Raw genomic sequence first — 27353 nt, 5'->3', positions numbered from 1 at the left:
CTTATTTAATATAAATTGTAATTTTCGTATGGTATGCAACCCGCAGTGCTCCAAAATGCCTCAAACAAATCACTCAAGTGAACGAGTCATCGAAATGAGGCGATCCAATTGACTCGAGTCAGTAAATTGAATCATTCGACCCATCGCTACTGAATGCCGCGTCTGCAGAAACCATGAAGTCGAGCAAGTTAAAACTTGCACGCGTAACTCGACGGACGGCGCATTGCGTTCCGCTCTCTAGGGAAGTTTAGTACGGCTGCCTGTCTCTTTCGTACATACCTTCGTACTTTCTGTGGCGACGTACTGTGGCATACATACCTCCTACGTTCTGTGGTAACATTTCACGTAAGTAATCATACATCTCCCTGTATTGTTTTTAATAAGTACTCCGCAAGGGTGTGAATACCCACCAGGCAAATTTCACCCGAATATTTTTACCCTTAATACGGTCGGAAAATGCTCTTCTGATCCCTTACCGTTCGTGGAAAAAATAACATCTTTAATCTATCTTTTCTCAAACCTAATTTCTTTAATTTCGTTGGTAAGATCTCGCCTGCCGTATTACGGCGGGGGTATTAATTATTTATCAAAGTCATTGGCAAAGGAACATACTTCCTATAATGCGAGATATTTAATCCGTAATTAGACCGTCGCACGATAGATATTTTAGTACTCCAGTAGTTTTGTGAATTAGGAAGAATGTGATGTATGCCAACTTTCATTCATTCACATGGTGCGAAGCTAATTAATTACTCTTACTGGAGATGTTGATTAGGGCATGATAACAGGTATTAAATGCTGAAGTTTTGTCGGTAAGTCGTAGGGCTTAGTATGATCAAAGGCTCAGAACGCAATGGAGTATAATTAGGATACTTAAACATCAACTTCAAATGGCGTTTTAGCAATACGCTCACGGCCACATTATTTCATGGGGAAACGGATACGGAATATATTCGATATTTTCAGGGTCAACTTTTAAATCCATTATCACCGAAGTAAAATGACAATATCTTTCCTCTCAAATTTATTCAGTACAACTAGTTTCGACGCATCGGCGTCATCCTCAGGTACCGAGTTGGCTATATGAAAAGGTGTGGCCGGTGATATAACTTTGACCCGAAAATGACCCTACCGCGGCCGGACAATTTTATCCTGATCCCTTATCGTTCGTGGAAAAAATGTCATCTGAAATCTATCAGTTCTACATCCGATCTCTCTAATTTTATTGATATATCTCCTACCGGAAAGCGATGGGGCTAATAACAACATTTTCAACATCACCGCTAAAGAGACGTCCTCATTCATTATCTGGTGTATCGATTCAACTGTTCTGTGGCTTGTTTAAATATTGAAAATTCAATTTCACCAACATTACGAGAATTATTTCGTTTCATACTCTTAAGTATGAAGGCAGAAGACTAACAAATATCAGTCAACAGGGACTTAGTACAATTTTTACCCCTTCCCTACTCATATTTTTTAACGTTCAGTCTTAATGAGTCGGTGCCATTTCCTCAGGGAACGTTCTGAGAGCGTAATGTTCTCTTATTGAGAAAGGTACAATTTTTGGTTTTCGTAAATAAATGAAGTTAAAATTTGGTATTAAAGTTGGATCATGGACACGGTCATGATCAGTGAAATGATGAATAGGCGAGAGTGCGGGATATATACGGATAATGATGATATATTAGACTGATCCACGAGCGAAGGAAGGGGAAGAGTCGGTCACTGAAATTTGTGTTAAATATTTTATGTGGTGTGCATTGGTAGCCCTGATGTACTAAAGTGTGTTCCGCGATTGAGTCGTGGGCTAGCCGTTCTGTGGGTGAAGTTTAGTGAACTGAAGAGCGGTATTATTCCAACATGGTTTCTTCGAACAGGGGAATACAGATGGGGTCTGCGTGGTTTCAACGGAAAATGAACTTAAGGCCGCAACATAGAGGAGTTCATCTAGTTACTGAGGAAATAACCAAACAAATGCCTGAAATCTGCCAGTTCTCAGTCGGTTTTTTTCACGTACAAAGTAAGTGTGATGGATCTGCTTCTAGTATCAGTTAAGGTTTTTCTTTGTATTTATCTTTGTGATTTCGACGTAACACTTTCATTATTAACATACGAGTAGAGTATTGAATGTTGGAGGATTTTAATTTCTACGTTATATGAATGTGATTTTTAAGTGCTGGTATAATTAAGTAATGACGGTGGGAATGAGGATTGTCCTGGTTATGATATTTTGTGACTGCTCCAGGGGTGAAGAAAGGGGAAGAGGAGTTTATTGAAATTTGTTTTGCATGTTTTTACACAGTAATACTAATTATAGTAGATTACTAAGTGAATAAGACCGATATTTGTTACATGATATTATCAATAATATGATATCCATGGTTACATTTTTGATACCAATTGGTTCTCTTGGTAGCTATAGTTGTGTTTTATTATTCGTTTCCTAAATGTATTAATATTATGTATCTGTGTAGTATCTACATTTGACAGCTAAGTTGGAAGAGCATTCAAGCATTCTAAGAGTATGTGATGGAATCGTCTTTTTATTGCCGTGTAGAAACCTTGAACAATTATTTGACTGTAAATAGACATGGAGTGCTTGTGAAAATTTGGTCGGTTCAACGTTATTAGTACATACCGCTTAACCCAGAGCTTGGAGTTATATATTTAGACTGTATATGCCCCTTAGGAATATTAACAGTGTGTTCATTATGTGCATACTTGTCTCATAAACGTCCATACGCAAGCTTTGTCTTTTTGCAATTATATGATGTGCACCTCTTGTCGTGGAAATTATTTTGTTTTTAATTACTAAAGCATTTGTGTTTAAATATTGATATAAACGACCACCAGTAAGGTGACTGTTGTCTTGAACCATTATAATATTCTGGGTTAAGTAAGCATGCTATTGTAAGGGTTCACCAGCTATTTCAAAGAGTTAGTAGTAGGAAAATATTGTTCAATGTATAGTTACTCACTATACCCAGTAAAATATAGTTCGTGTTCTAATCCAATGTTTGTTAATATTTAGGATTTAAAACGTAAATTGGTAACCACTAGAGAAGACACTGGAATGTAAACGAGGGAATGGAGCTATTTGTGTCTACCCATCGGAAATGTTAACAATGCCCTTTTATTTAATTGATGGCGCATATTTTCAATCGTCCATTGGAAATATTTGGGGGGGGGGGGGGGTTGATTTATTTATCAGTATGTTCATTTATATAAACAGGTGACCCGTATAACAAATTCAAAGCTGTCGATTAGTGTTCTAGTTTTAAAATTGTGAGGATGTTCTGTCATGAATGAGTATCGTGGTAAAAACTCGTATTGAGAACTTGGCTGTCAAATTTCCTGCCACTTGTAGGATGTATAGAAAATGTTAAGTTGTTCGAGTGTTGTAATGACGAGCGCCGTTCGTAATTATTTTTCGCAGATTTAGTCGAAGATTTGATGCTGTGTGAATTAAAGTTTATATCACAACAAAACGAAGTCATTTCAGTTCGTTTCAATTACTTATTCTGGCTGAGGAGCCAATTTCACTGACTGCCATGAGTTGCGGATGGAAGCCTGTAGTTAGGTAATTGCAAATACTAGGAAATTTTAAATGGAATGGTGTACTTAATACAGATGAACACGGTAATTTATCCTTTTTATATTTTTCATAAACTAAATATTCTTTGTCGGCTTTAATCTCATCAAAATGAAATTAGTTTTTTAAACTACTAACGTTGCATGCAATGCATGTTAACAATTTAAGGAGTTGCTAATGAGCCAATGAACATAAAAATGGGAACAGTAATATTTTAGGAGTTTTTGTGTTAATATATTGTTCTGAAGTAACTGCACTTTGTAGTAGTTACTTTCCAGATATGATATTTTTGCCTCTATATTGCTTGTGGTAATAGGGGCAGTAATGCGTAGTTCAATGCACCTTTTCTCTTGAATCTAAATGACCTGATTTGTGAATATTTAATTCTTAATATATGTATATTTTTAAGAGGAACTTTTGCCGGCTCCGGTGTCAGCGGGGTAACGTCCTCATCTGCCTACCCAAGGGTTGTTGGTTCGATTCCCGCGTGGTTGGGTTTACCTCCACCAATGGCTTAGGTGTTTGTAACTGTAGCTATTGTTATCATTGTTAATAGTCTGATGTAAAGGCTAAAAATTGCTGTTTTCGGACTATTGATTATTTAAAAAACCTGCTTATTTATCTTGGAGAACATGAAATTGTGTGAAGTTCGCATAATTACATATAGGATCTAGTTGAAAAGGTGTTGCAAAACTTTTAAAGTTTAACTATGCAATATTATGTAGGAATCACTTATGTTTTTATTATAAAATTTTTCATCGTTTAATAGATCTGATACCTACTAAATGAAGGGCTGAAGGCAAGAATTGCGAAGGTTCGGAAATCTAAGGGAAAATCAACAATGTTGTCTACATTACCGGGAGTTTGACGGCGATCCAATCTCAACTTATTTTAATGAAGAGATTATGAAATAAAGCATTTTTTGCCAATAATTGACAGCAGATGCATTTAAGGTGAAAACCTAATAAAAATTACCAAAAGTGTACTTTTTCTTTTTCGTTATTCTTGCACTCAGACTTACAAATTTTCTAATTTGGAATTGTAGTTTTAGTATTATTTATAAGTTTGTGGATTAGTGTCATATAAGGAAAGGCTAAGTGTGTGTATACGTCATTTATGGATGGTATCTCATAATTTATTATTTTTCAACTGTGGAACAGGTTTGAGCATTCTTAATTTTTATAATAGTTGTTTTATTTTGGTGTTTATCAAGTTTTATGTATCAAGTGGGAGTGTGCATCTCTGTATGTTTATATTTATTTTAATTTTTTTTCTTTTAGTTCTAACATTTTGCCCTTCGAAATTCCCTACCCTTGACTTTGATCACTCTGCATGCATTTTTATTGTGGAATTTAATAATCACTTTAAGTCCTTCCTTATCCTAAGAAGTTAACCTAATTCATGTTGGGGAACATAGTTAGGATAGAAGAATGTGATGGTGTCACTTAATTGAATATCAAAATAGTATTGAAGTACAATGCAGGAATAATGGCAAAGAATCCTCCACTTTCGTGGATTGAAATGTGGATTTGTGATATATTTATCACAAATATTTGACATGGTAAGCTGTGATTTTGTTATTTGTTGCTAGTTGTAAACCATTGTAGAATGTATTATTCAATCATTTATTTTAATGGATCTTTATGATATGCTTTATGAAAGATAGCTGTTAATAGTATAATAAGTAGCAGCACTCAGACTAAGAGATAGAAGATTATATCTCGATTCCTTAAACGTTAATAGTTGTTTTGGTTAATGTGTGGTTGTGATAGGTAGAGTAGTGGTACAAATATTTTAATTTGTCAGTTATTAGCTTCGAATTCCCCAAGTAAATAAATATCTTTTGAGTATTGCTATCTTTTACAGTCTTGTTAGTAGATGTATATTTTGCCAGTTTTTCAAGTTGACCACTGAAATTATCAAGTAATAAGGAAAATCAAATTCCAAAGAAACTGCAGGAGATGCCACAGCAGTGACTTTTAACGGAGTCATCTGCTAATATGCATTTCAGTGCAACAATTTCAGAGTGTAAAAATCGTTGCATTGAAGGAAATTCAATCCAAAGCTACTTTTGTGACAAAATATTAAATTCAAGATTGGGTTTATTAAATGAAATTCCACCCGGGTTTTCGGTGTTCTAGTATCTGTTTGAGTAGTTATGAGATGAAAGATACTCTTCGTAAAATCTAAGAAAACCCTTTAAATACCAAACAAGGAAGCTTATTTCAAGTGGCTGTTTTGGTAAGCTTTTTTTTTTGTTTGTAAGTTTATTGCGGACCATAATGGGACCGAGAGAGCGATTTTAAAACGTCTGCTTGGTGAAATTTAATTTTCTGTTATTTACTTGTTACAAAATACTTTGCTTCATTACTTAGGTTCACTTACCTTGTTCTAAAGTTAGGTTGTCATTAAATTTTTAAGTGTATGTTTATTTAAGTAAGCTATTGTTTCATCAAACCCTTTTACTGCCTTATTAGTCTTAAAAAAATCTTGGTCTTGGAGAGTCACATACTTGGAAGTCATTGCAGTTTAGAGTATAAAAATTCAATTTTACTATTTGATTGTGGAGTCAACCAAGGGCAATATTTTGGCCATCTCTCTCATTGATACCAAAGCTAGCATTTAATATTTTTAATTAATGAGAATGGTGTGTATCACCTAATCCATTTAATGAAGTGCATAGAAATGAAATAGGTTACTTCATTAAAGTCTAAGGTGTTGGTGAGAGCTATTTGTAAAGTGTGGCAAATACTTGTCTCATTTATATTTATTGTATTGATGACATCCACTAAGTTTGTTTTGAAGTTTTGGAGACCACTATAATGGATTTTGATGTACATGGGTAGCAATGCATTTATTATGGTCTAGTGGAAGAAAGTATGTTTTCTGCTTTTTTATTTTGACAGCTTCTCTCTCATGGATATGCCTCATAAGAAGCATACCTATTAATTGTTATTGTGATATCAATATACATGTCTATTATGAAAGTTATGGGCATGCTTTTACTTATTTCTGTAGGAAAAATAGATTTATTGATCATACTTTTACAAATTCAAAACAGTTATCAACTATCAAACATAATACCCCCTTCATCATGACCGGGTACCCAATAAGGTCTTTGTGTATGAAAGCTGGGTTTATACACCTCAAAAAGATCTTTTATCCAAGTGTTTATGTAACTTGACTTTCGAATAAATAATCGAATACACCGTTAGTAATTTCTTTCATTCATAAAATTTTTATTATAAACAATAGTGAATATAGTAGGTAAAAAAACCAATTTCGTTTTTTTTTCATGCTAGCTATTTTTTTCTTTTATTTATAATAGTACAGTACCTTACAAAAAAACTAACATTTGATTATTATAAATAAAAACCTGTAATTATTTCGCACAGTCCTCACATGTCGTGGTTGTAATATGATGTTCATCACAAACAGGGAACTCACATACCGAACATGACTTTCGAGTTTTGCGACGTTTTTGAATTCGCTCTGGAGACAAATACGGCACGTACCAGTAATCATTTTCCTTCCTCTTGAAAATAACTGTGCCCGAGGTATCCCGGCTGTTGGCTGCGCATGTGGATTTATGGCTCGACCCAAAAATCTTTCAATCGCCACAATGATTACGATTAAATTCATCATGATTTGGGCATTATTTGAACGATTTTCGACGAAGGGAGTACACAGCTTTCTGCCCAGTGTCCGATAAAATAGTCGCCGTTCATAATTTTTTTGAGAGCAATTTATTATTATCATATTAAAGAACATTGCTGCAAGGCAGGCGATATCGAGAACATTGTAGAAAAATGCTAGAGATGACATGGGAGTTGATCTTTTTGTAGTATATCTACCAAGCATTTTATCCATTGTGTCTATTCCAGCTTTTGACCAGTTATAAAATTCAATAATTTCGGGGATTTTCTTTGCACCAATCTTTGCTTCCTGATGCATTGATGATAGTATAATTACTGTCTTGTTTTTTTTTGCCACATAACTGCACATGGTTACTTTTTCATGAAAGCCAAACACAGTGGATTATGCTTCTCGTGTTTTCGATGCAACCATTGCTGGTGGAATGTACGGCTGATTTTTCTTAAAAGTGCCAACAATCGTAAAATCCCTGGATAGTAAACATTTTGCCAATGGCAGAATAGTGAAGTAATTATCCACTGTATCTGCTGTATACTTCTTACTGTGCCACCAAGTCTTTAAAAACTCTCTAACCAACGTTTTTCTTGTGCCCGGCACCCAAGTTTCCCTTGCTAAGCTTCCAGCGAGTGGATACGAATTTTCAGCATCACATATCCACCATACTTTGATTCAATACTTGGCTGGCTTTGATGGAATATATTGAATGAGTTTAGCTCGACCTTGGTATGCCAAAAGTTGCTCGTCGTTTGTCAGGTGCGCTGTTGGATAATATGTTTTGCCAAATTACTATTGAGCATTGTCCAAAGGTCTCGCATTGGAGCAGCCCTATCACTCCATGCGCTGAGCAAGAGTATTGGCATCATATAATCGCGTAAAACGAACGATGTTCCCGAAGCGACTGATCCCCATTGCTGCGCGATACAATGTGGTACGACTTCCACATTTCCCTTGCATTGTCAGTATTTGAGTTATTGGTGCCAGAGGTTACCAGAATAGCCAGGAATGCATTAAATTCCTGAAGCACAAAATCTTTCCACACGAGTGGTTTTTTCCCTAGATTTTTTTCATTAGACCTAGCTTTGGTTATTTTTTCATTCATCTGCTTCAAATATTTCATCTCAATGCTCTCTGTGAGAACGGGTGTTTCTTTTGGAAAGTGTTTGAAGTTTTTTATTGACTATTTTTTGAAATATTTAACATGCATATAGCTTCGAAAACTTGATAAATCTCCCATCGTTTCATACGATTATTTTTTATAATATCAATAATTTTCTATAGTGTTCTCACTTTCACAATAAATGCGTTATAATGGTTCACTTTTCACTACGTATAGAAAACTTACGTTAGAATCTGCTCGGCTCGAACTCGACCAAAAGTTAGACGGCCTTCCTCCTTTGTAATCCGGGATGAGGAGGGAGAGGGGGGGGACATCCATCGAACGTATCTGTGCCTGCCTAGTAGCCTAACCACTTGGCCGTATGACGTGCATGGAGGTATAAGTGAAGCGCTGTGGGTGGGTACCCGGTTATAGAACGAATGTTACAAGTTTGGTTATGGACCGGACGGTTAATATATTATTGCTTTTAATCTAATCATGCCCAGTGTGGATTTTAGAAGTTCTAGAAGACAGTTTCCTTGGTAATTTACATTCTTACCCAAAGGGTGTTTTATGATTGAGCTTATTATTGCAGACATGGCCTATTACAGGCGTGGGAATTTGGCAGTGATGGCCAATATCTTGCTCTAAATATTTTATTGTGTATGGTCACCGATATGTGAAGTATAATTGAACTATTCACTTAAGTTGCCCTCAAAATGTTTTCCACAGCACCACTTATGTATATTTTTTGTCCAGTTTTTCTTCAATGCATGTTACCTGTTGAAATTTGATTAATACTTAGATTTTTATTTTATTAGTATTGGTTTAGATAATTTTGGTAAAACTAGATTCTCTAATTCATCAAAACACGTTTCTAATACTAATGCTTAATATTCAGCTAACATGTGTTTATTTTTTTATAGTTCTTCACACCTCGGCAAGCTTAGCCCTGAATGAATGTTGGGACCCTGATGTGAGGTAGGAAAACTATGTAGTGCCAGTAATAATATCTGTGTGTGTGTATGATATATTTATATATGAGTCGAGGGGTGTAGAGTATTTCACAATGGATCTGAGGGCCAGCCTGGGTTAAACTCCTGGGCAAGCATTCCTGGGCACACTGAGCCACACCCAGGCTGTGTGTTTTTTTTGGGTACCAGGTCTTCCTGTGAAACGATAAGCTTCCATATGAAAAGGAACTGATACCCTGCCCTGATGATGTTTATATTTCACAGGCCGTATTGGGCTTATTATTCACTGATGGGGGATTGGAATGCGAAGGAAGACATGGTGATGAGGTCGGGGACTATGGTTAAGGTATCAGGAAGGATTGCAGGGAGAAAACTATTGAATTCTGCAAGAGACATAACCAAGGCTTAAGTTTTCACGGCAGCTCCATTGAACTTTTTTAATATCTATGGTTGCCCTTGACCTTTTAGATAATGGATCTATCTAATCGGTCCTTTTTGAATACATGAAAAGGCACTCTATAAGGAAGATAATTCTCGCAAGTTAGTCCGAATGAGATAAGCGAATTCTGTGCATCTCTGCTTTGTTCTCAAGTTCTGTTTGTCTTTATTGCTTGATATGATCTCCCTGTCAAATTTCTCTGGAGCCATTCCTGCATTATTCTTTCTTTTTGTTTCGTCATAACAATTGCCAGGGCTAAGAGCCTAGGCCTCACCATTATCTAGGCTCATTTGTTAGATTTATTTCTTGAGAAAGAGAAGTATAAAAGCCTTCTATATAACCCACGTAATGGATTCCAAGAGGGTTAAGCTTTTTTTGAGTGAAGATAAAATAGAGAATTTAGTAGAAGTAAGTTTAGGAAGGAGGATGTAAAGTGAGCATTGGATCCATTTATAAGTGAGGAATTTTTTTCGAGATCACTTCGTTGAAAAGATACCGCCGACCGGGAAGAAGTCAAGGCCTCAAAGACGAGGTCAGGTGTGCTCCGCTCGAGGTAAATGGAGGGATACTGTGTAGTGGTGCTCCGACTTCAATGCAGGCCAATGTTTAGAGGATTGTTTCAAATTATATCACACGAAACTGAAATTTTATAACGGAGGTTTGAAACGTAAGTGCGAATGAAGAAGTGAAAATATGAAATATTGCAGAAGTATAATTTTTACTAAATAAAATAAGCAAGTTAACAGTAGGTTAATTTTTTAAAATTTTAGTATAAATATTTGAAAAGATAAAAATTATTTTCTGCGATTCTGCAGAGTAGAAAGATTAAAAAAAATTAAATGCTGCAAGTTTGTCCCAAGCATTTTAATTCCTGTACTGGCTTGAAGGTTTAAAATAAAAGGGCCAAAAATTGAGCATGTGGAACAGTTAATGTATCTCGGAAGTGTTTCAGACCAAAATGGTCAAATTAGTGTGGATTTAAGGAATAGAATTGCGCTAGGCAGAAAGGTTTTCATGAGGATGGGAGGTTATTGATGGCCGGGACGTTGAGTATAAGGATGTTAAGAAAAGACTGCTCAAAACGTTGATGTGGTGTGTAGTTATGTACGGTGCGGAAACATGGGCGTTGAAGAAGGATGATTGGCGTAGATAGGAGGCTTCGGAAATGTAGGTGTGGAGGATGAAGAAGATGAAATGGACTGTAAGGAAAACAAATGAGGAGGTGGAATGGTGGAGGAGGGATTCGGGGAACCTTTTACTTCTTCATCACCCTGCATTTTACCCAGGGTCGAGAGTATTTAAATGTGTGAGAAAATTTTCTATATGCCTTTTGCAACCTGCACACACTCAGAAGAAGACATATACATACCTTAAGCAGCAAATTACGTTATTAATGAGAGGGTGAGATGAGGAGAAAAAACTCATTCAAATAGGTCCTTATAAATATCGGCCAGGCATGGGGACAAGGGTGAGTCCATGGCTGAACCATAGGTTTGTTGGAAATATGTACGATTAAAGATAAATAATTTTGGAAACTCATCTTTAGTAATAAGCAGATATACTAGTAACTGGCCCTGGTATGGAATTATAGAGGATAATGTCCTCAGCAAGGTTCACAGCTTCCATGGGCTGATGAAAATGTTGCTCACTTCAAAAGATACTAGCATGCACCTATTTGGAATGACGTTTTTCATTAGTTTGTTTGCTAGGGTCAAGGAATTCACTGCACTATATTCCGTGGAGAATTTGGAAACATCCCTGAAGAGTTCATTAAGTCTCATTCCTAGCATGTGGTTGGGAGGTGATGCATTTGATTGTGCGAGTCTGATGGAAATCCCATTCTAATGAAATTTTGCTAGCCCTTAAAACAGTGGTGCTGAGGGATTCATTTGAATTAGTTTGTTCATTTCACAACATTTAAGGAACCAAACGCTGGATTTTTAATCATTTTCTTAATTTCTTGTTGAAACTTCGGAGTTCAGTCTAAACAAAGTACTTTCATATCATTGTCTCTGATGAGTCTTCACAATGATGTAATCTTTTCGAATGATGATATAGTTTTTAGATGTCACTGAATGCTTAATGGACTATAAAACCATATGTTCTAGAGAATACTTTTCCTTTTTTACTTTCGATTGTGAGATTTCAAGGAGCTATTGTGGAACAACTTGTTTAACAGCAATATATTCTTTCTGAAGGGCTGCTGACTGATTCTTGACATATTTAATGACAAAAGGATTATTAGGAACATACTTAAGTTCTTTTTCTAGCAAAGAAATTTCAATATTTGAAAAAAGTCTGGAAAGGTTAGCCATTTCAGGTGCAAACTTATGGTCACATTTAGAATTCTTGATTTTTAATCAAGACTCCTAATTCTTCTGTAGTGACTCAAGCTTACGGTTGATTGTCACTCTTTTTTGAAAGATAATCTTGCTGCATTTCTGGCGGACTTCATTATCAAAATACAGGCACTCAATCCAATGAAGTTCATGAGACAATTCCACTTACAGCAGTAGTAAATAATGGGATAGGGCATCTCTTTTTACCCAGGCTTTCTTGGCTACTCCTATAGGGATTTTTCAGCTGAGGATAGGGTTTTCTAACACTGAAGGTCGATGAATTTTGGGGAAACTCTTGAGAGAGATGCAGCGACTATTGAAGATGATATTCAACAGTGCATTTTGGTATTTGACAGAGAGTCTTCTGTAGAGGCTTGCCTTAACTGTGTTACTGGCACACTTAATGAAATATGTCATCTCCGTAACTTTATGGAATTAACAAAACATTGAAATGAAATAATTAACTTGGTAATTCCACACACTCTTCATTTAGAACATGACCTAGGTTTCAACATGGGACATCATCATCATGTGGTCTTAGCAGGAGCCAATTTTGTATAAATGCCTTCAGAGAGGGGGGTTGGTTTGATTAGGAGGGCATGTGTGTTCTCAATCTTTCATCAAAGTTTGGGTTTCACAATAGGTCGACTATTTATTCACGTTTTAAAAGCAATCACAAAAGAGGAAGACGGAGTACCTGATGAAAAGTTTCACTTCATTGCTCTTGGAAATAATCATTCCATTTTCATGATATTTTCAACAGATAACTGGAGTAATTCGTTAGATTTAATTCAGTGGATTTCCTTGAGGGCATCCCAGTTAATAATGGTATTCTTTCTATAGCAATCACATTTCATTAAAATTTTAAAATTAAGAAAGATTCTCGTGTACATTTTCTCGCGTAGAGAATTAGATGCTTTGCAGGCAATAAATGTATAAGGGGGGTTAATGCGGCACTCATAATTTGTTTATTGGTTTTTTTTATTCATTTAGATAATTTGCGTATCGCAGTGTGTTTGTTGATTTACTCATTGTTTGAAATATAGTAAATTGCTAAAGAATATTTGTGGAATTACTTGTTAGCACTAATTTGAATAATGGGTATAGCAATGAATTTTGGTAGTGAGGAGCAAATTAGACTTAAAAATTCTCTCCTTCTTGGCCCTAAATGTGTTTATGTGATCAGATGCTAGAAGTTAATTACTTTAAATGGGAAAATATCGATAAAGAATTCGTAATTTTTTCTCGTTGTTTTTTCATTTTTTACCAGTTCATCTTTAAATGAGTTCTTTGCTTAATGTTCTGTCTACTTATGAGAATTTATTCCTGTCTTTTTCTAAATAATTTTGGTCTTGAATTTAGTTCCTTCATGAGCAGTCATAATTTCCCTTAGCACATTAAATTTAGCCTGCTGCTGATTAGTTTTTTTTTGCCATGTATTACTGTGAAGTTTCTTTATTTCCAGGGATGACATGGAGATGGTGTTGAACAGAATCGTACCTGAGGTGAGCAAATTGTTGCACTATGTATATTTTGTCATTGATCGGCAGTGGTGTTGTGATTTTTATTTACCTGTTATTTATTTTCCTTGCAGGGTTTGCCTTATAGACACTCATGTGAGGGGCCTGATGACATGGTGAGTTAGTACTTGTTTTATATTATCATCATCATGACTAAAGTTGGGAAGTAAAATATGATGATATTAATTGTGTATATATATTTTTGGTATTTATGATCCTAAAAATGACAAAAAAGGTTGTTTCAAGATGTAATTCTTTAGCTAGGGGATTAATGGTGAATGCATTCTATTATTATTTTTCTAAATATTCTGTTCCAAGAGTTAGTCTTATGCAGTAACAATATACCACGATATTTGATTTATATTTCTGTTCTAATATTTTTATATTTTCTCATTTAAATGAATTCATAGCATCCAGTATTTTACTCCTAACATATAAGATTCTTAAAATGAAATATTACTCTAGCCAGTAAATACGTGAACTGAGGTCATAAAAACTTTATTTTGCAAAATTTAATATTGTCCCCTTCAAAGTACACCCCATTCGTTGCTATGCACTTATTCCATCTTTTCCCTGTGTAAAACACCCTTGGAAGTCCTCGGCTGTTAGGTTTTTAGTTTTCTTGTCGTTTCTTGCTTTATTGTGTTGACAAATTCCCAGTGATATCTCCTCTTCACATTTTTGCATTTTGGGAATAGGAAAAGTTGCAGGGGGCGAGATCTGGCAAATAAGGGGGGTGATCAAGGATGGTGATTGAATTTTTTGCCAGAAACTAGCTAACTATCAATGTAGCTTGAGCGCGATTTTTGCACACATTTTTTTTAACCCAAATGTTCCGTTGAAATAGTGTGCTCATGATTTTCCTAAATTCAGTTCATCGGCTATTACTGGTGTGATGCCCAACATTGGATTTCTCTTCAAACGCATGCTCTTCCGCCTCGAGTAAGCTCTTGGGATTGCGGACCAGCACGAAACGACTGATTTCCTCTCTTAACCCTAAAAGAAACTGATTCGGAACCCGTATGTTCTATCATCAACTTTACAGCTTCTGAATTTGATTCTTCTATGGATTCTGGCAACTGGGGTGAGATTTTCTTAACCTAGTAGGGAGGGTCAGACAGTTTTTCAACGATTGGTAAGGACAAGGAACCACACACGTTCAATGTTGTCGTAAACACAGGTGGTTGAAGATTGTCCCGGCCTTGCATTGTCCGTGGCATCTTGTCGGCCATTGTTAAAATGCTTAATCCTCGTGAAAATGGATGTTTTTTTTCAGAGCATTATCACCGTAGGCAGCTGTCAATGTTTCAGTAATTTCTTAATAACTTTTACTACACTTTACCAAAAAACCTGATGTTGATTTGTTGTTCCATGATTTTGCCGATTTCCATTTTTGACATGCAGTAAAACCAAGGACAACAGAAACTAACATAGCTGGCACCATACACACAGCTCAACGATCCGCCAAGCACAGATGGCTCATTTGATCTCAGACAACTAGCGCTGTTAAATGGCAGGGCTATAGTCGTTATGGCCGCCAGATTGCACCAGTTGGCGCATTTATTGCACAGACCAAGTCTGTACACTCAACCTTCAGTAATCAGCATTTGTTTTAAAATGTGACAAATTATTAGACTCAAGGGGACTAGGGATTGTGCAGTGGCCAATGCGCAGGCTTCCCACCGAGAGGGTCTGGGTTCAAATCCTGGAGATGACAAATATTTTTCAGTGGTATCCCGATCCTTACTTGTGGTGCTATGTGGGGAGCACTTTGAGTGAGTACGATGTTGTCGGATGGGATGTTTAACTGCAAACCCCTTGGTGCCTTTCGACAAGAGTAGGCTAATGCTGACGCTGGATTTCTCTCTCTTCTTCCTTTCCCATCCATCCCTAATGGCGCAAATGACCTTAGCTGTTGTTTGCCTTCTAAAAATGCTACTGCCAACACGATTATACTCTACATTTCTGCATAAAGCTAATTTTTGCCTTAGTTACCTCCAAAAAGTTGATACTTAATGGAACAATGAGTCTGTTCTCTTGTCAACTCTCTGCTGAACAGAAACAGCTTGTTGTTTTTCTCACTTTGAGAACCAGCAAATAGATATTTCTTAAAAATTGCAGCTTAGTTACGATTTTTATGATAATTACTTTCCAGCTAAACATTTTCATTTTGGAAAAAAATATATTGAAACATTTGGGTTTGTATGAATGGTTCCACTTCAACAATATGACTGCCATTTATCCATGTTCCAATGAATTGTTTTGTTTCTCCATTTGAGAAACTTGTGTTTTTGTTCTTGCATTTTGCACTCCTAATCATCTTTGCTCTCATATCACCCTCCCCCCACTCGTCAAAGTTTCACTCTGTTTATGAATGGCATCTTTGCCATATCAAGCCTTTTCATGATGACTTTCTTGATAAGTAGGAGACTCAAACAAGAGCAATGCAACTGATGCAGTGCTGCCCATTTGATATTCATTATCTCAGGTGTCTTGATAAATTGTATCATTGTCATTCTATTACTGTGGTAATATCCCAAAAATGGTGATGCATTATTATTGAGGGACAATTTCTTCAAAATTAAATAATGAGTGGACAAGTACGATAATATAACCTCATTCCATTTTGTTTACTGGGTTGAATACTGGAACAATGACCACAAGATCTCTGAAAGTCAGCTACTCTGTGAAAATAACTATTTATAAGTAAATTTACTTGAATTTTGCTGCCCCCAGTCATGCTCAACTGGAGTAAGAAGCTGAAATTCTAACATCAGTTGCATTAGTATATGAATTGTGAAATATATAAGTAGAATTTTTTTTATTGAACAAATGTACAAAAAGGGATGGACCAAATTATTTCTAATAAATGTTATGGATATTGAATAGTGTCAGTGACCAGTTAATTTTCCAGGTTTTGCTTTTTAAAAATCATGAAAAGATGGCATTATGCATGTGAACCACACCTTCTCAAAATTCATTCCGCCTTACCGGCCCACTCTCACCTTCCCTCAACTTGCCCTCTGCCACTTCCCCCACAATACCAGACCCCTGCAAATTAGGGCTCACGAGAAGCTCTCACATTTGAGCTGTACGTGAATAATGCTCATTCATTATGATGTATATGAAAAACTGGTAATTCCAATTCTCCCGGGAAAAACAGGAATTTGTTTGCTGCTCAGGAATTATGAAGTATCTTCTCAGATGAATGTGAAGTTAAATTTGGCATGATTATTCTGGTGTAACAGTACCACTCAAAATTATACCATGCTGAATCAATGTTGATGTGATGACCAACTCTCAGTGGCTTGATTAGGCCCGGGCCAATTTCTCAAGATGCATCACATTAAATCGTTTACTCTCATTTTAAATCTTATTAAGTTTTTAGGTTGTTTGAATAAATGTAGTCCTGGGCCAACCAAACTCCAATTACATAATCGTGTACATTTATTATTTTTTATTCTTGCCATTTGTTTTTTCCAACTTAAAATTTGTTGGAAGTAACTTTTCAATTAGTATGAAGTTCTTGATAATAGTGCTTTCAAGAGGAACTAGTGAATGATGTCAGTTGGTTTAATGCCTGTGATCTCTAATAAAATTATGGTATCAGTTTTACTTTGAACTTTAATGGATAGAAACCTTAAAATCTCTGAACTGGTATATAGTATCACACTTTCTAAACATGGACCTGGGAAGTGATGAAAAATGTTGGTTAGTATCATGTTTTCATGTGCACAGTTTAAAAAGTTCTAATGAGATCTTTGTGCAAACAGATATATTAGTGCCAGGAGATCAAAGAAATAGGAAGTGCAAAAGTCATAATAGAGGTGTTTCTAAGCTCTTGCACACATTTAGCCTGTTAACTGAACAAAAATCAATCCATACTATGTTAGGTAGCCATGTATTGGTGGATAGGTGAGTGCATAAAAAGTGAACTTCATTTTGTTCTTGGCTGATGAGACAGCCATACAGAATATTGATGTTATATGTTCACTGCTATTTGCTGAAATGAATTGGTTGAGCAGTATCCAGCATAAACTCATCTAGAGTGATTTAAAATTAAAAAATATGCGTATGATTTCATTGTGATTTGGTGCTAAACTCAATCATTGTTGTTGTAAAGAAGATAGAACTAATGAGTGCATTGCGGAGTAATGGAGATATCATCTCAAATAGTACCATTACCATTACTAAAAAAGAAAGAAAGACTCATACTTTTCCACAGATTTCAGATTCCACAGAAAATCTGTGGAAAAGTACGAGTCTTTCTTTCTTTTTTAGTTATGGATATTAAATACTTCCACGAAGTGAAGCCTGAAACAATAGAGTACCATTACCCTTTTTTAAATATTGTTCCATTTAATTTGAATCATCATTCAATCTGGCTATCAGGAAAATCCAAGCTGGTAAAGGAAAGGATTGAAGGTATGTTTAGAGCCTCTCTTAAGTAGGGGGTGTGAGACAGGAGCTCCTGAATCTGTCGGGTTAGGTCACAAGAATCTGGGTTGAACTGAAAATTTCCAAGCAGTGTCATAGGCAAGGTTTACTTGGCACTCTGAAAAATATGATAAAGAAGAGTTACCTTTTGTTCCTAGTTAATTGTGAATCATTCAGATATTTATGAGAAAGGACACAGTGTCAATCAGAATTAAAGTTATTCTGCGATTTATCTAGATTCATGCAAGGCACTTGAGTTGGATGCTTGCTGTTAATGATTATATTATCATATTATTAATGAGAGTTTATTGGAAATGAAATTTGAATGAATAATAAACAAGCTATCAGGTCAATGACTACATATAGTAAGAGAATGTGAAGTTGATGAGGAAAGCTAAGGTGAAGTTCAGGCAGATTTGACAGTAAGATTAATGTGTTTTAATGAAAGAGGCTGCAGGCATATGGATAGCATCCATGAAGAATTTCTCCCGTGTTAAGGAAAACGTGGAAGGAAACATATATTTCATTCCAGAAAAGGGAGCCAGTAATGTGTGAGGATAAGAGGAACCTAAGTTTGATTTTGCTTGCTAAAGTGGTTGTATCTAAGATCATATGCATGAGGATAGAGAAGGGATATGATTAATTATGAGATGATCATTGTGGGGCACTTCAGTTTTGCAAGAAGGAATTTAAATCATTATTTAAGCTTATCCTCCATAGTAATTTTGGTTGCCTTCTGATAAAAGGATGCGTACAGTAAACTCAGATCTTGGGGAACTTCCTGGATTCCATAAATATTGTAGACGGCGTGATGGGACTCTTTGGCAGCAAATGTGTAGGTGCACACAAGCTGGTGGTGTGAGTGACCAGTTGGGGAGGGGAATGATGACTTCCAATTCAAAGCCTGAGGTTGAGGTTGCATCAATAGGCATTTATGTAACTATTTCCTGAATGCTAGTGAGAAAACATGCATAAGGGTGACAATGGTATGGCTAGCATTCATCTGAGTGCTTAAAAAAGTCTAAATCTCCAATGTAGGACTTTCCAAACAGCAAGCAAGGTTATTTCTCTTCCTTGAGCAGGCATTTTATTTAGGTCAGCGGGTGTAGTTGTTCGACTTCCTTTCAATCGGTCATTTACCAATGAGTATCTGTGCTTCAGGGGATTATGTTCGTATTTTGTGCATGCAAATGCAGCAGTTTCTTTGGATAGGTACCTGAAGGATATTTTAGTCATTTATTTTATTTAACGACTTTTTTTATTGGGGCAAGGTAAGGCTTTTTAGCCTCTTCTTCCACCTAACCTCTACATATTACATTAAAGAAAATTACAAACACTTACGCCCTAGGTATATAATGAGAAAACCTACCTAGGCATGAACTAAACCTGACCTCTGTGTTGGCAGGCAAGATCATAACCCCTCTGCCACTGAGGCCTCTTGTGAGGTATTATAAAGACTTGAAAAATTATATTTTATCCTTTGTTAGACTAGAAATCGGAAATCATCTTCATAAATGGTAACTGCATTAATACTGCTTAGTTAGGTTTGGATAAGTTTTTAAAAGAGTGTGACTTGGTAAATGTCTATTGTGCTTCTTTTTAGGAGCCAATGTTTAGTTGAATATTTTGGGTCTTTTGTGAAATTGTTTTCATGAGATGTGGGTAAATGAAATGATTGAAGCGGATAGCACTCATCTGAGTGAGTGAAGGTGAAGGGATGAGTGTTCTCTAATGACAAATTCCTTTTGCAGCCTGCCCATGTGAAGGCCTGCTTCCTGGGCTCCTCCCTCACCATTCCCATCACAGATGGGAAATTGAGTTTAGGCACGTGGCAGGGTATCTGGTTGTGTGAACACCGGGACCGTGCAGGATCGAGGAAGGTGGTGGTCACCATCAATGGGTGTTTGACGTCACAACCTGAATCGAGGTCAAGATCTCCAATATCACCGGTTTCTCCTCTTGCATCGACCAGCAGTTAAAAAGAGTGAGAATAGGAGGAAGAGGAGTTCCTCCTGTCTTACTCAAGAAGTCTCTTGCATGAAAGTTCCCCTCAAGACTAATTCTTGTTTCTTGTTCATAAAGTATGCAGATGAAAAAAAAATATTTTGGGATATTTGGGATTTTTGAATTTTGGAAAAAAAAGATTCTGCTCTGGGATCTGTGGAAATAAGGGTGAGGATCATAGGTACACACACATTGAAGACAAAATATCGTGTGTTGCTGAAGGCATTAGTGATGGCCAAGATTTAAAATGTGCCAAGTAAAGAAATGGCGATTAAGAATGGTAAATTGATGGTATCAAGCATGGCAAGAGAACATTTGACTGGTAAGGCTGCTATCCTAGAAGAATTCAGTCATTTGGGGGATGTTTTTATGAAATAGATAAATGACGAGAAATATTAAATTTTCTCAAATGACGCAGTTGAATAAGGTAATAAGGTCCCCAGATTTCAGTTGGGCACATGGTGGTGTCATGGAGATATGGAAATGGGCTGTTGAGTATTGGTTCATGAACACAATGGGGTGAAGTATATCTGATAATATGAATTAATTTAATTGTAGTGAAAATATTCACTTCTGACCATGCTGCTCTATATAATTGCTACTTTTGTTTGTAGTATTGAAAGGAACTAAATATTTCATAATTTTACTAAGGGATAAGGAAACTCTTGTATGATTGAGCAATTAAGTTCTCATTTAACGTAGCCAAATTCCCTTCTTTTGTGTCTCAAACAAGGATGAAGGGTGTGTAACACTGCCAAAATATTCAATACTACTGCACATGCACCACCAATTGTCCACCTGGAGCTGTTTAACATTAAGATGGTGGGGCAAGTAATTCAAATTGGGAGCAGTTACCAATTTTAAATTATTTGGATTTCTGCCTTAAAATTATATCACACTTGAGAAATTAGGATATTTTCATTCTGATGAACACTGTAACTAAAGTTACTGCTTGTGGTAATTGCCTTGACTGACATACTTTTTTGATAATATGAAGTTTGTAATTTCTAATTTTTTTGCACTCCTTAAGTGTAGGATGCATTCTATTATATTAATCCATATTATACCATGGATATTATTATGAGTTCTTTTATATTATGGATATATTATATTTTAAAGGGTCGCGGTAGCCCAGGGGTAGAGCATTGGACTACTAACAGGAGGGCCCGAGTTTCATTCCCGGGCATGTTCTCTGGGCACCCTCAGCTCCACCCAAGCTGTGTGATTTTTCAGGTGCCAAATCATCCTGGGTAACAATAATCAGCACAGGGAAATGCACTGACTCCACTACCCTGATGTGTGAATTTCACACGCTGTCTGGCTTAGTACCGGGTGAACTCTACCATCACCCACCAAACTGACCTTCAGGATGATTATTGTGTTTATGGTTTTTTAAATATTATATTAGTGCATATTATATTATGGGTGTATTGGATAAGAGTCCATATTTTGAACTTTCTTTTATTATGGAAAATTGGAAAATCACACAGCCTTGGAAACAGTTTCGTACAATCTTGGTAATCAGGTCTTCCACGTTTGGGGCTAATTGTACAGATGAAATGACTGATTATCATTCAAGGTTCACATTAAAGTTGCACTGACAGCAAGTAAAAGCTGTAGTTAAAATCTGATGAAATAGTTTTCTGTTACTCAGAAGGATAACAAAGCCCTTAAAAGAGGAAGAGGCATCAAATTTATCAATACATGAAATAAAAGTACAAAATATGATAACCCCAGTTTCTTTACCATTGGTTGAGGACATCTGAGAAGCAATTCATTTGTGCTGATGTCACCAATGTTATTAGTTATGTTTTTTGTTGAGGCACGTTAAGTGAATTATGTATTTCAATGTATTTCCTGATCATGCTCACTTAGAAATGCCGTTAAGGTGTACATTTTTTGGTTCACGATAGATTTGATCTAACACAAACAGTGCATCCATTTGGAGTACAGAAATGGTAATTGTTTGGAATATAAATCAATAATCTACATTGACGAAATAAATGCTATTTTTAAAAAATGCTTTTGATTGTACCTTAAGTTATTATAAGGTAATTTACTGGTTAAGGTAGGTTTTTGGATGGACACGGCTACTAAATAAAACATTTTGTGACTCCTAACAAAACACAAAATCCAGCATCCTACTCTATATCAGGTCCCTCTTCATCTCCGAGTAATTTCTTCCTCCCTTCATTCCATCCAACATCCCTATCCTGTTCCTTCCCTTTCCTATTTTGCCTAACATTCTCCCCTTAAGTATGACTCCTGAAATAGTGCTGACAACTGTTTAACAATATTGAAATAGAAAATATTCTTAAAATAAGCACGAGGGATTGCTTAAGCTTAGTGCCTCCGATGAGGCCTAAAAGATATATTTGAGGTATGTTGAGTATTCCTTGATATTAACACATTTTATGGTGTATGCTTACATTTTCTTGTCCTTTGATTAGTAATCCTTTCCTCTTTGTTATTTCTCTGTAAGAATTTTCATCCATACTAAAGCTTATGTGGTATTGGCTATTATAACTTCTTATCTCTTCAGTGTTATTGTTTCATCGCCAATGCTGCTGTTATATTTGATCTTTGCAATGTGGTCGAGTATCTAGGTTTTCTATATGAAATGGATTTGGAACTGGACCATTTGTTTATATTGTTTAAATATTTTGGTTGGTTATTTCCACCATTTATTGGAGTTATATGATAATTTTAGCTATTGAACTTAATCTTTCTTATTTGCATTTCTGAATGCAAAAATTTATTTATTGTGAATGAGATGAAGGATTTCAATTTGCTCACCAGTATTGTGCCCCTTCATCTATTTACATCTAGGTTTGAATATTATTGTATTGTTTATTTGTCAGTCTGTAAAGGCTTGAGAGGAAAGGTATAGTGAAGTGTTAACATTTCTTAACTAATTTGGATGATAATTTCAATTATTATTATCAAATGTCGAAATTTTAGTTGGAAATACAATACAGATGCTAGCAAGAGGGCAGCATTTATTAGATACAGTATAAGTGTGTCAAATCACTTTATTATATTATTTAAATTTTTCTCCTCAGTTTTTGAATTGCAATGGTTGCAATTGATATTTTTAAATTATTATATGCCCTTCATAAAGACTGGTCCAGTTTTTTCCCTACAAATGTCATTGTTAATTAAATAAAACTTTTGTTATTTACTTGATTCTTAAAATATATTAAAATGATGGGGAAATATTAAAAATAACATTAAAGTAATTACATTTTGTCACACATTTATTAGTGTGTGGTAGCTTTCTATGAGATAAATCTGTTGTAATTTTTATTGCAAATTTAACTTGGTAAATGGAAAGTTGCTAAATTCGTGTTTTTATGCCTTTGAATAGGACACTATTAAAGATGGAGTTATTGAGATAAAAATGTTTGAACTTAAATAAGGGTGTATTGGAAAAAAGTCACCTAAACAGAGCTTATGTTGTAGGCTTCATCTCTGTTTTTATGGAAGAGACCATCACGTCTTACCTGAATCTGTAAGTTAGTGCTGGAGTTAGCATTATCATAAGATTGCAATTATCTATTACCTTTTGATTTTAAATTTGAGCCAGTCCAGTGCTGATTTTTGTCGACTTATGTAATTTGAAATGGAATTGAATGCCAACATAGGGATGTGTTAGCTGACCTTTCCAAGGAATATTTTGTAGCTAGTGAGCTATGAACTGGGATTATATTTAAATGAAGTCGATGAATAATATTCAAACCGATAACTCAAATTACACCAGAACCCGTGTTGCATACCTCTGTTTCCTCTATGTTAGGTATTTTAGTCTGTTATCAAATGTTTCTTAGAAGTCCACAGGAGAGTGATATACAGTGATGGGGATGAGAGCCAGCGATGGGTTGCAATAGTATTAGAAAAAAAGTAGGAAGAAGCGTAGTCAACATTGAGCAAGCGACGGATAGAATATTACTAGTAAAGATAGAGCATAGAACATTTTAGAGGTAGAGAGCACAACCGACGAACTTAAGTCATTGTTTACATGCCACCGAGCAATCGCAAGGAGGAAGAAGTCGATAGATATATGATCAGTTAGAGGACATAATTACGTGTGTTCCTGCGGGGAAACATTTGATGGTGATGGGAGTTTGGTATGCGAAGGAATAGATGGTGATGAAGTGGTGGACTACGGTTTAGGCACGAGGAATGACCGCGGGGAGAAATTCTGCTGTAGACAGTTTGGGAAACCGACCTACAAACCCTCTCGGGCCGTGCTCAGAATATTGGTTTGAATTCTGCTGGATTATAGAATACAATCAGGACGTAATTGCCTGTTTCGTAGATTTCGAAAAGGCGTTTGATAGAATGAATTGGGAAAAACTAATGATTATACCTGTATTGCAGAAAATAGGAGTAGATTGGTGGGACAGGAGGCTAATTCGCAACCTGTTCATGTCTCAGACTGCTCGGGTGGAAATGTGCAATGGAGAGTACGGAGGGGCAGTGTTGTACATTATCACCGATGCCGTTCAACGTATATGTGGAGGAAATGATTAAAGAGACATGGGAAGAACTGGAGACGGCATTGAAAGTCGGTGGTAATTCTTAAAATCAGGTTTGATAATGACCAAGCTCTAGTTTGTCAGTCAGCCTAGGGGTTGCAAGCATTGGTGAGTGAATTGAAAGTTCAGTGCGACAGATATGGGATGAGAATCAATATTAATAAAACAAAGATTATGCGATTTTCTAGAAAAAAAAGGCTAAGCTAAACATTAAAATAGGAGGGCAAAAACTAGAGCAGGTAGAATAGTTTACGTATCTCGGTAGTGTTTTGGACCAACACGGTCTAAGTAGTGGTAACATGCTATTATTTTGGGATGCTATGATCATTGATTTTTAATATGTTCACTCGTTCCCTGTTGCCTTTCCTCATTCTCATGTATCAATAGAATTTCGTTTCATTGTCCTTTGAAATGGCATTGGTAAGAAATTTTTCGTTTGCCATTTTCTTTTCCCTATTTAAGTTCCGGACAAGGGTGCTCTATTGCTGTGACATTTCTTTACTTCAATTCTTTAATCTGTGTGCCTTTCTTACCGCTTTCTTGAGTGTTTTATGGTTTTATCCCCTGTAGGTAGATAGGCATATTTTTCAATTTAACCATTAATCCACTTCTAAGTGATCAGGCTAACGTCCCCGTAGGTGAGTATACTCTTAAAAGGGTTATGAATTAGCCATATTTCTTAAGTACTACATTCCATGTACAACGCGTTTAGAATTATGGACACCTAACTTGGCATCCAGTGGCTCTTAAATTGGCGTTTAACTGTCTTTTCATCAGTCTTTGCATGTTGCTAATTCCAACGACTATAGATAATTCGATGGCTCCCTTTCCATGGCTTCGCAATCCAGACCGGGAGCTCTTTGTGGGGAGGAACAGTCCCTTTCCTTTGAAAAGTAATTACCCCAATGAATGAGGTGAAACCTATAATTTAACATGATCCATCTCGTCGCAGTATAATGGTTGAAAAGTAATTTATTCAAGGAAATGCAGGTCGACTTGCCGATGAAATGCCAGTAGAATGCTTGAGCCTCAGGAACAGCCAGATAGAAGTGTTATTCTCCGTTTTAATAAGAAGGCTTGTAAATAATAAGCCTTGGGTAGAGGTAGAGGATATTGTCTTAGATTATTTCAGGTATTCATATCTGGCTATTAGTCAACATGAAATAATATGTGGGAATCGAGATGGTGCGGCGGCTAACGTACTGGCTTCCCACCCTGAGGCCCGGGTTCAAATCCCGGCGATGTTGAATATTTTTCAGAGGTATCTCGATCCCTACTTGAGGTGTTTTGTGGAGGGCACTTTGAGTGAGTACGCCGTCCGTCGGATGGGACGTTAAACTGCGGACCCCTTGGCGCCTTTCGTAAAGAGTAGGGTAATGCCGACGCCGGGTTTGTCTCCACCCTTCATCCTTTCCTGTCCATCCCCTTTGGCGCAAGACCTCAGCTGTCGGTCGCCTCCCCTAAAAACTAACGAAATAATATTTTACTTTCGCGCGTCATACATGGGTGCTGTATTCAGTTTCGTGCTCGGTCCAGCTATCAAATCGCTGGTTGAAGACACCCTGCATTACCTCAGGAGTAGATCCTGTTTTCTTAATTTAACTTCGATTAAAAGTGTGGATTTACAAAATGCATAGCGGATTGGGCAATTGCTATTCACATCCGTCCTCCAAACTTAGCTCACAATTTAATGTTATTTTTCTTCCAATATAAATTGGTGGGCACCATACCGATGAATTCATTATTCCTTCTTTTTCTGGTCCTCAAATGTTTGAAAACTTCCGGAAACAATCGGAATCTCAGGGGATGGTGATATCGCCCCTGTCGCTTCCCTACCTCCTGCCGACACATAACTGTTTCAGTTGATAAAAAGAGAAAAAACATCATACATTATGTAAAAGAATTCTCTTCATTCTTCAACAGAGCTCGGTCGATTGAATTTAATCAACCATTTGTGTGCTTGCATACTCGCCAGTTTCCACAAATACAGACTTATAATCACCTCTTGAGTTTTCATTCCTTATTGATTTTAGTTCTAATGTATTCCTTTTCCCTTCATTTTCTCGTTCAAACTAATCTGCTTATGTGCCTACGGCCGAGAAATAATCTCGAAAGATTTTTACAGTGGACAAAAGAAGCGAAAATCTATAAATTGGAGTCTATGAAATTCACATCTTCTATCCGTACTATGCCCACAAATTAAGATATTGGTGACTGTTGGAACGATATTTCAAATAGTGAATAAATTTCCCGTTGACGTAACAGAACGGGAATAAAAATTAAGTAATTGCAACTGAATCTGGGAGTATTTAATGATAAACGGGCTTCCAATTAACGTGTTTAACCTAGAGGTACGGTATGGTAATTGCGCCTCAATATGCCTAATGCTTTATACGGTAGTTGGACATTAATGCACGTCATAATTCACGAGTGTGTGTCGAGGGTTGCTGCTACATCAGCTTTTAATAAGAGATCGAGTCGTAGACTGCAACGAAAATAATTGTAAAAGTTTTGCATGACTTTAGGATAGTGGTTATCGTAATTTTTTCGGAGTTGAAATAATACTTTTATGAATATATGATTTCGAGGGCCTTATATTTTTATCCTAACCATCTGGTATATTTTGCCGGCATAGTATTTGGTTAGTTGTCTCTCGTTCCGTGTGAAGTGCTTCGAGCGTAATTCGTCGTAAAAGAACTGGAAAATTGACACCTGAGCGTAGTAATCTTCAGATACAAAAACTCTTGCAATTGCTAA

General features: G+C 36.3%; 1 protein-coding gene across 2 annotated transcripts; it reads left to right on the top strand.

The window, feature by feature from the left end:
* The first annotated feature begins 233 nt into the window (after positions 1-233).
* Positions 234-22073, top strand: LOC139694975 (UPF0047 protein YjbQ-like). Of its 2 annotated transcripts, XM_071593527.1 has the most exons (6): positions 234-345; positions 1881-2023; positions 9272-9326; positions 13563-13602; positions 13692-13733; positions 19806-22073. In XM_071593527.1, exons 2-6 carry the CDS (start codon positions 1891-1893, stop codon positions 20031-20033), a joined length of 498 nt encoding a protein of 165 aa, XP_071449628.1. In that variant the 5' UTR covers positions 234-345; positions 1881-1890; the 3' UTR covers positions 20034-22073. The 2 variants fall into 2 exon arrangements, with proteins under 2 accessions (XP_071449628.1, XP_071449627.1); XM_071593526.1 differs by lacking the exon at positions 234-345 and having other exon boundaries at positions 1832-2023.
* The last annotated feature ends 5280 nt before the right edge of the window (positions 22074-27353 follow it).

This window comes from Hetaerina americana, unplaced genomic scaffold, assembly GCF_022747635.1.
Source record: "Hetaerina americana unplaced genomic scaffold, ioHetAmer1.1.p SCAF_6, whole genome shotgun sequence".
Taxonomy (NCBI): Eukaryota; Metazoa; Arthropoda; class Insecta; order Odonata; family Calopterygidae; genus Hetaerina; species Hetaerina americana.
This window is presented reverse-complemented; position numbering and strand designations above follow the sequence as displayed.

What these genes read in the sequence shown, in the direction of transcription:
- LOC139694975 (XM_071593526.1), top strand. Translation starts at nt 1,864, where the DNA reads ATGGTTTCTTCGAACAGGGGAATACAGATGGGGTCTGCGTGGTTTCAA. An exon ending in CGGTTTTTTTCACGTACAAA is followed by an intron (nt 2,024 to 9,271) that starts GTAAGTGTGATG and finishes ATTTTTTTATAG; the next exon opens with TTCTTCACACCTCGGCAAGC. An exon ending in GTGAGGGGCCTGATGACATG is followed by an intron (nt 13,734 to 19,805) that starts GTGAGTTAGTAC and finishes TTCCTTTTGCAG; the next exon opens with CCTGCCCATGTGAAGGCCTG.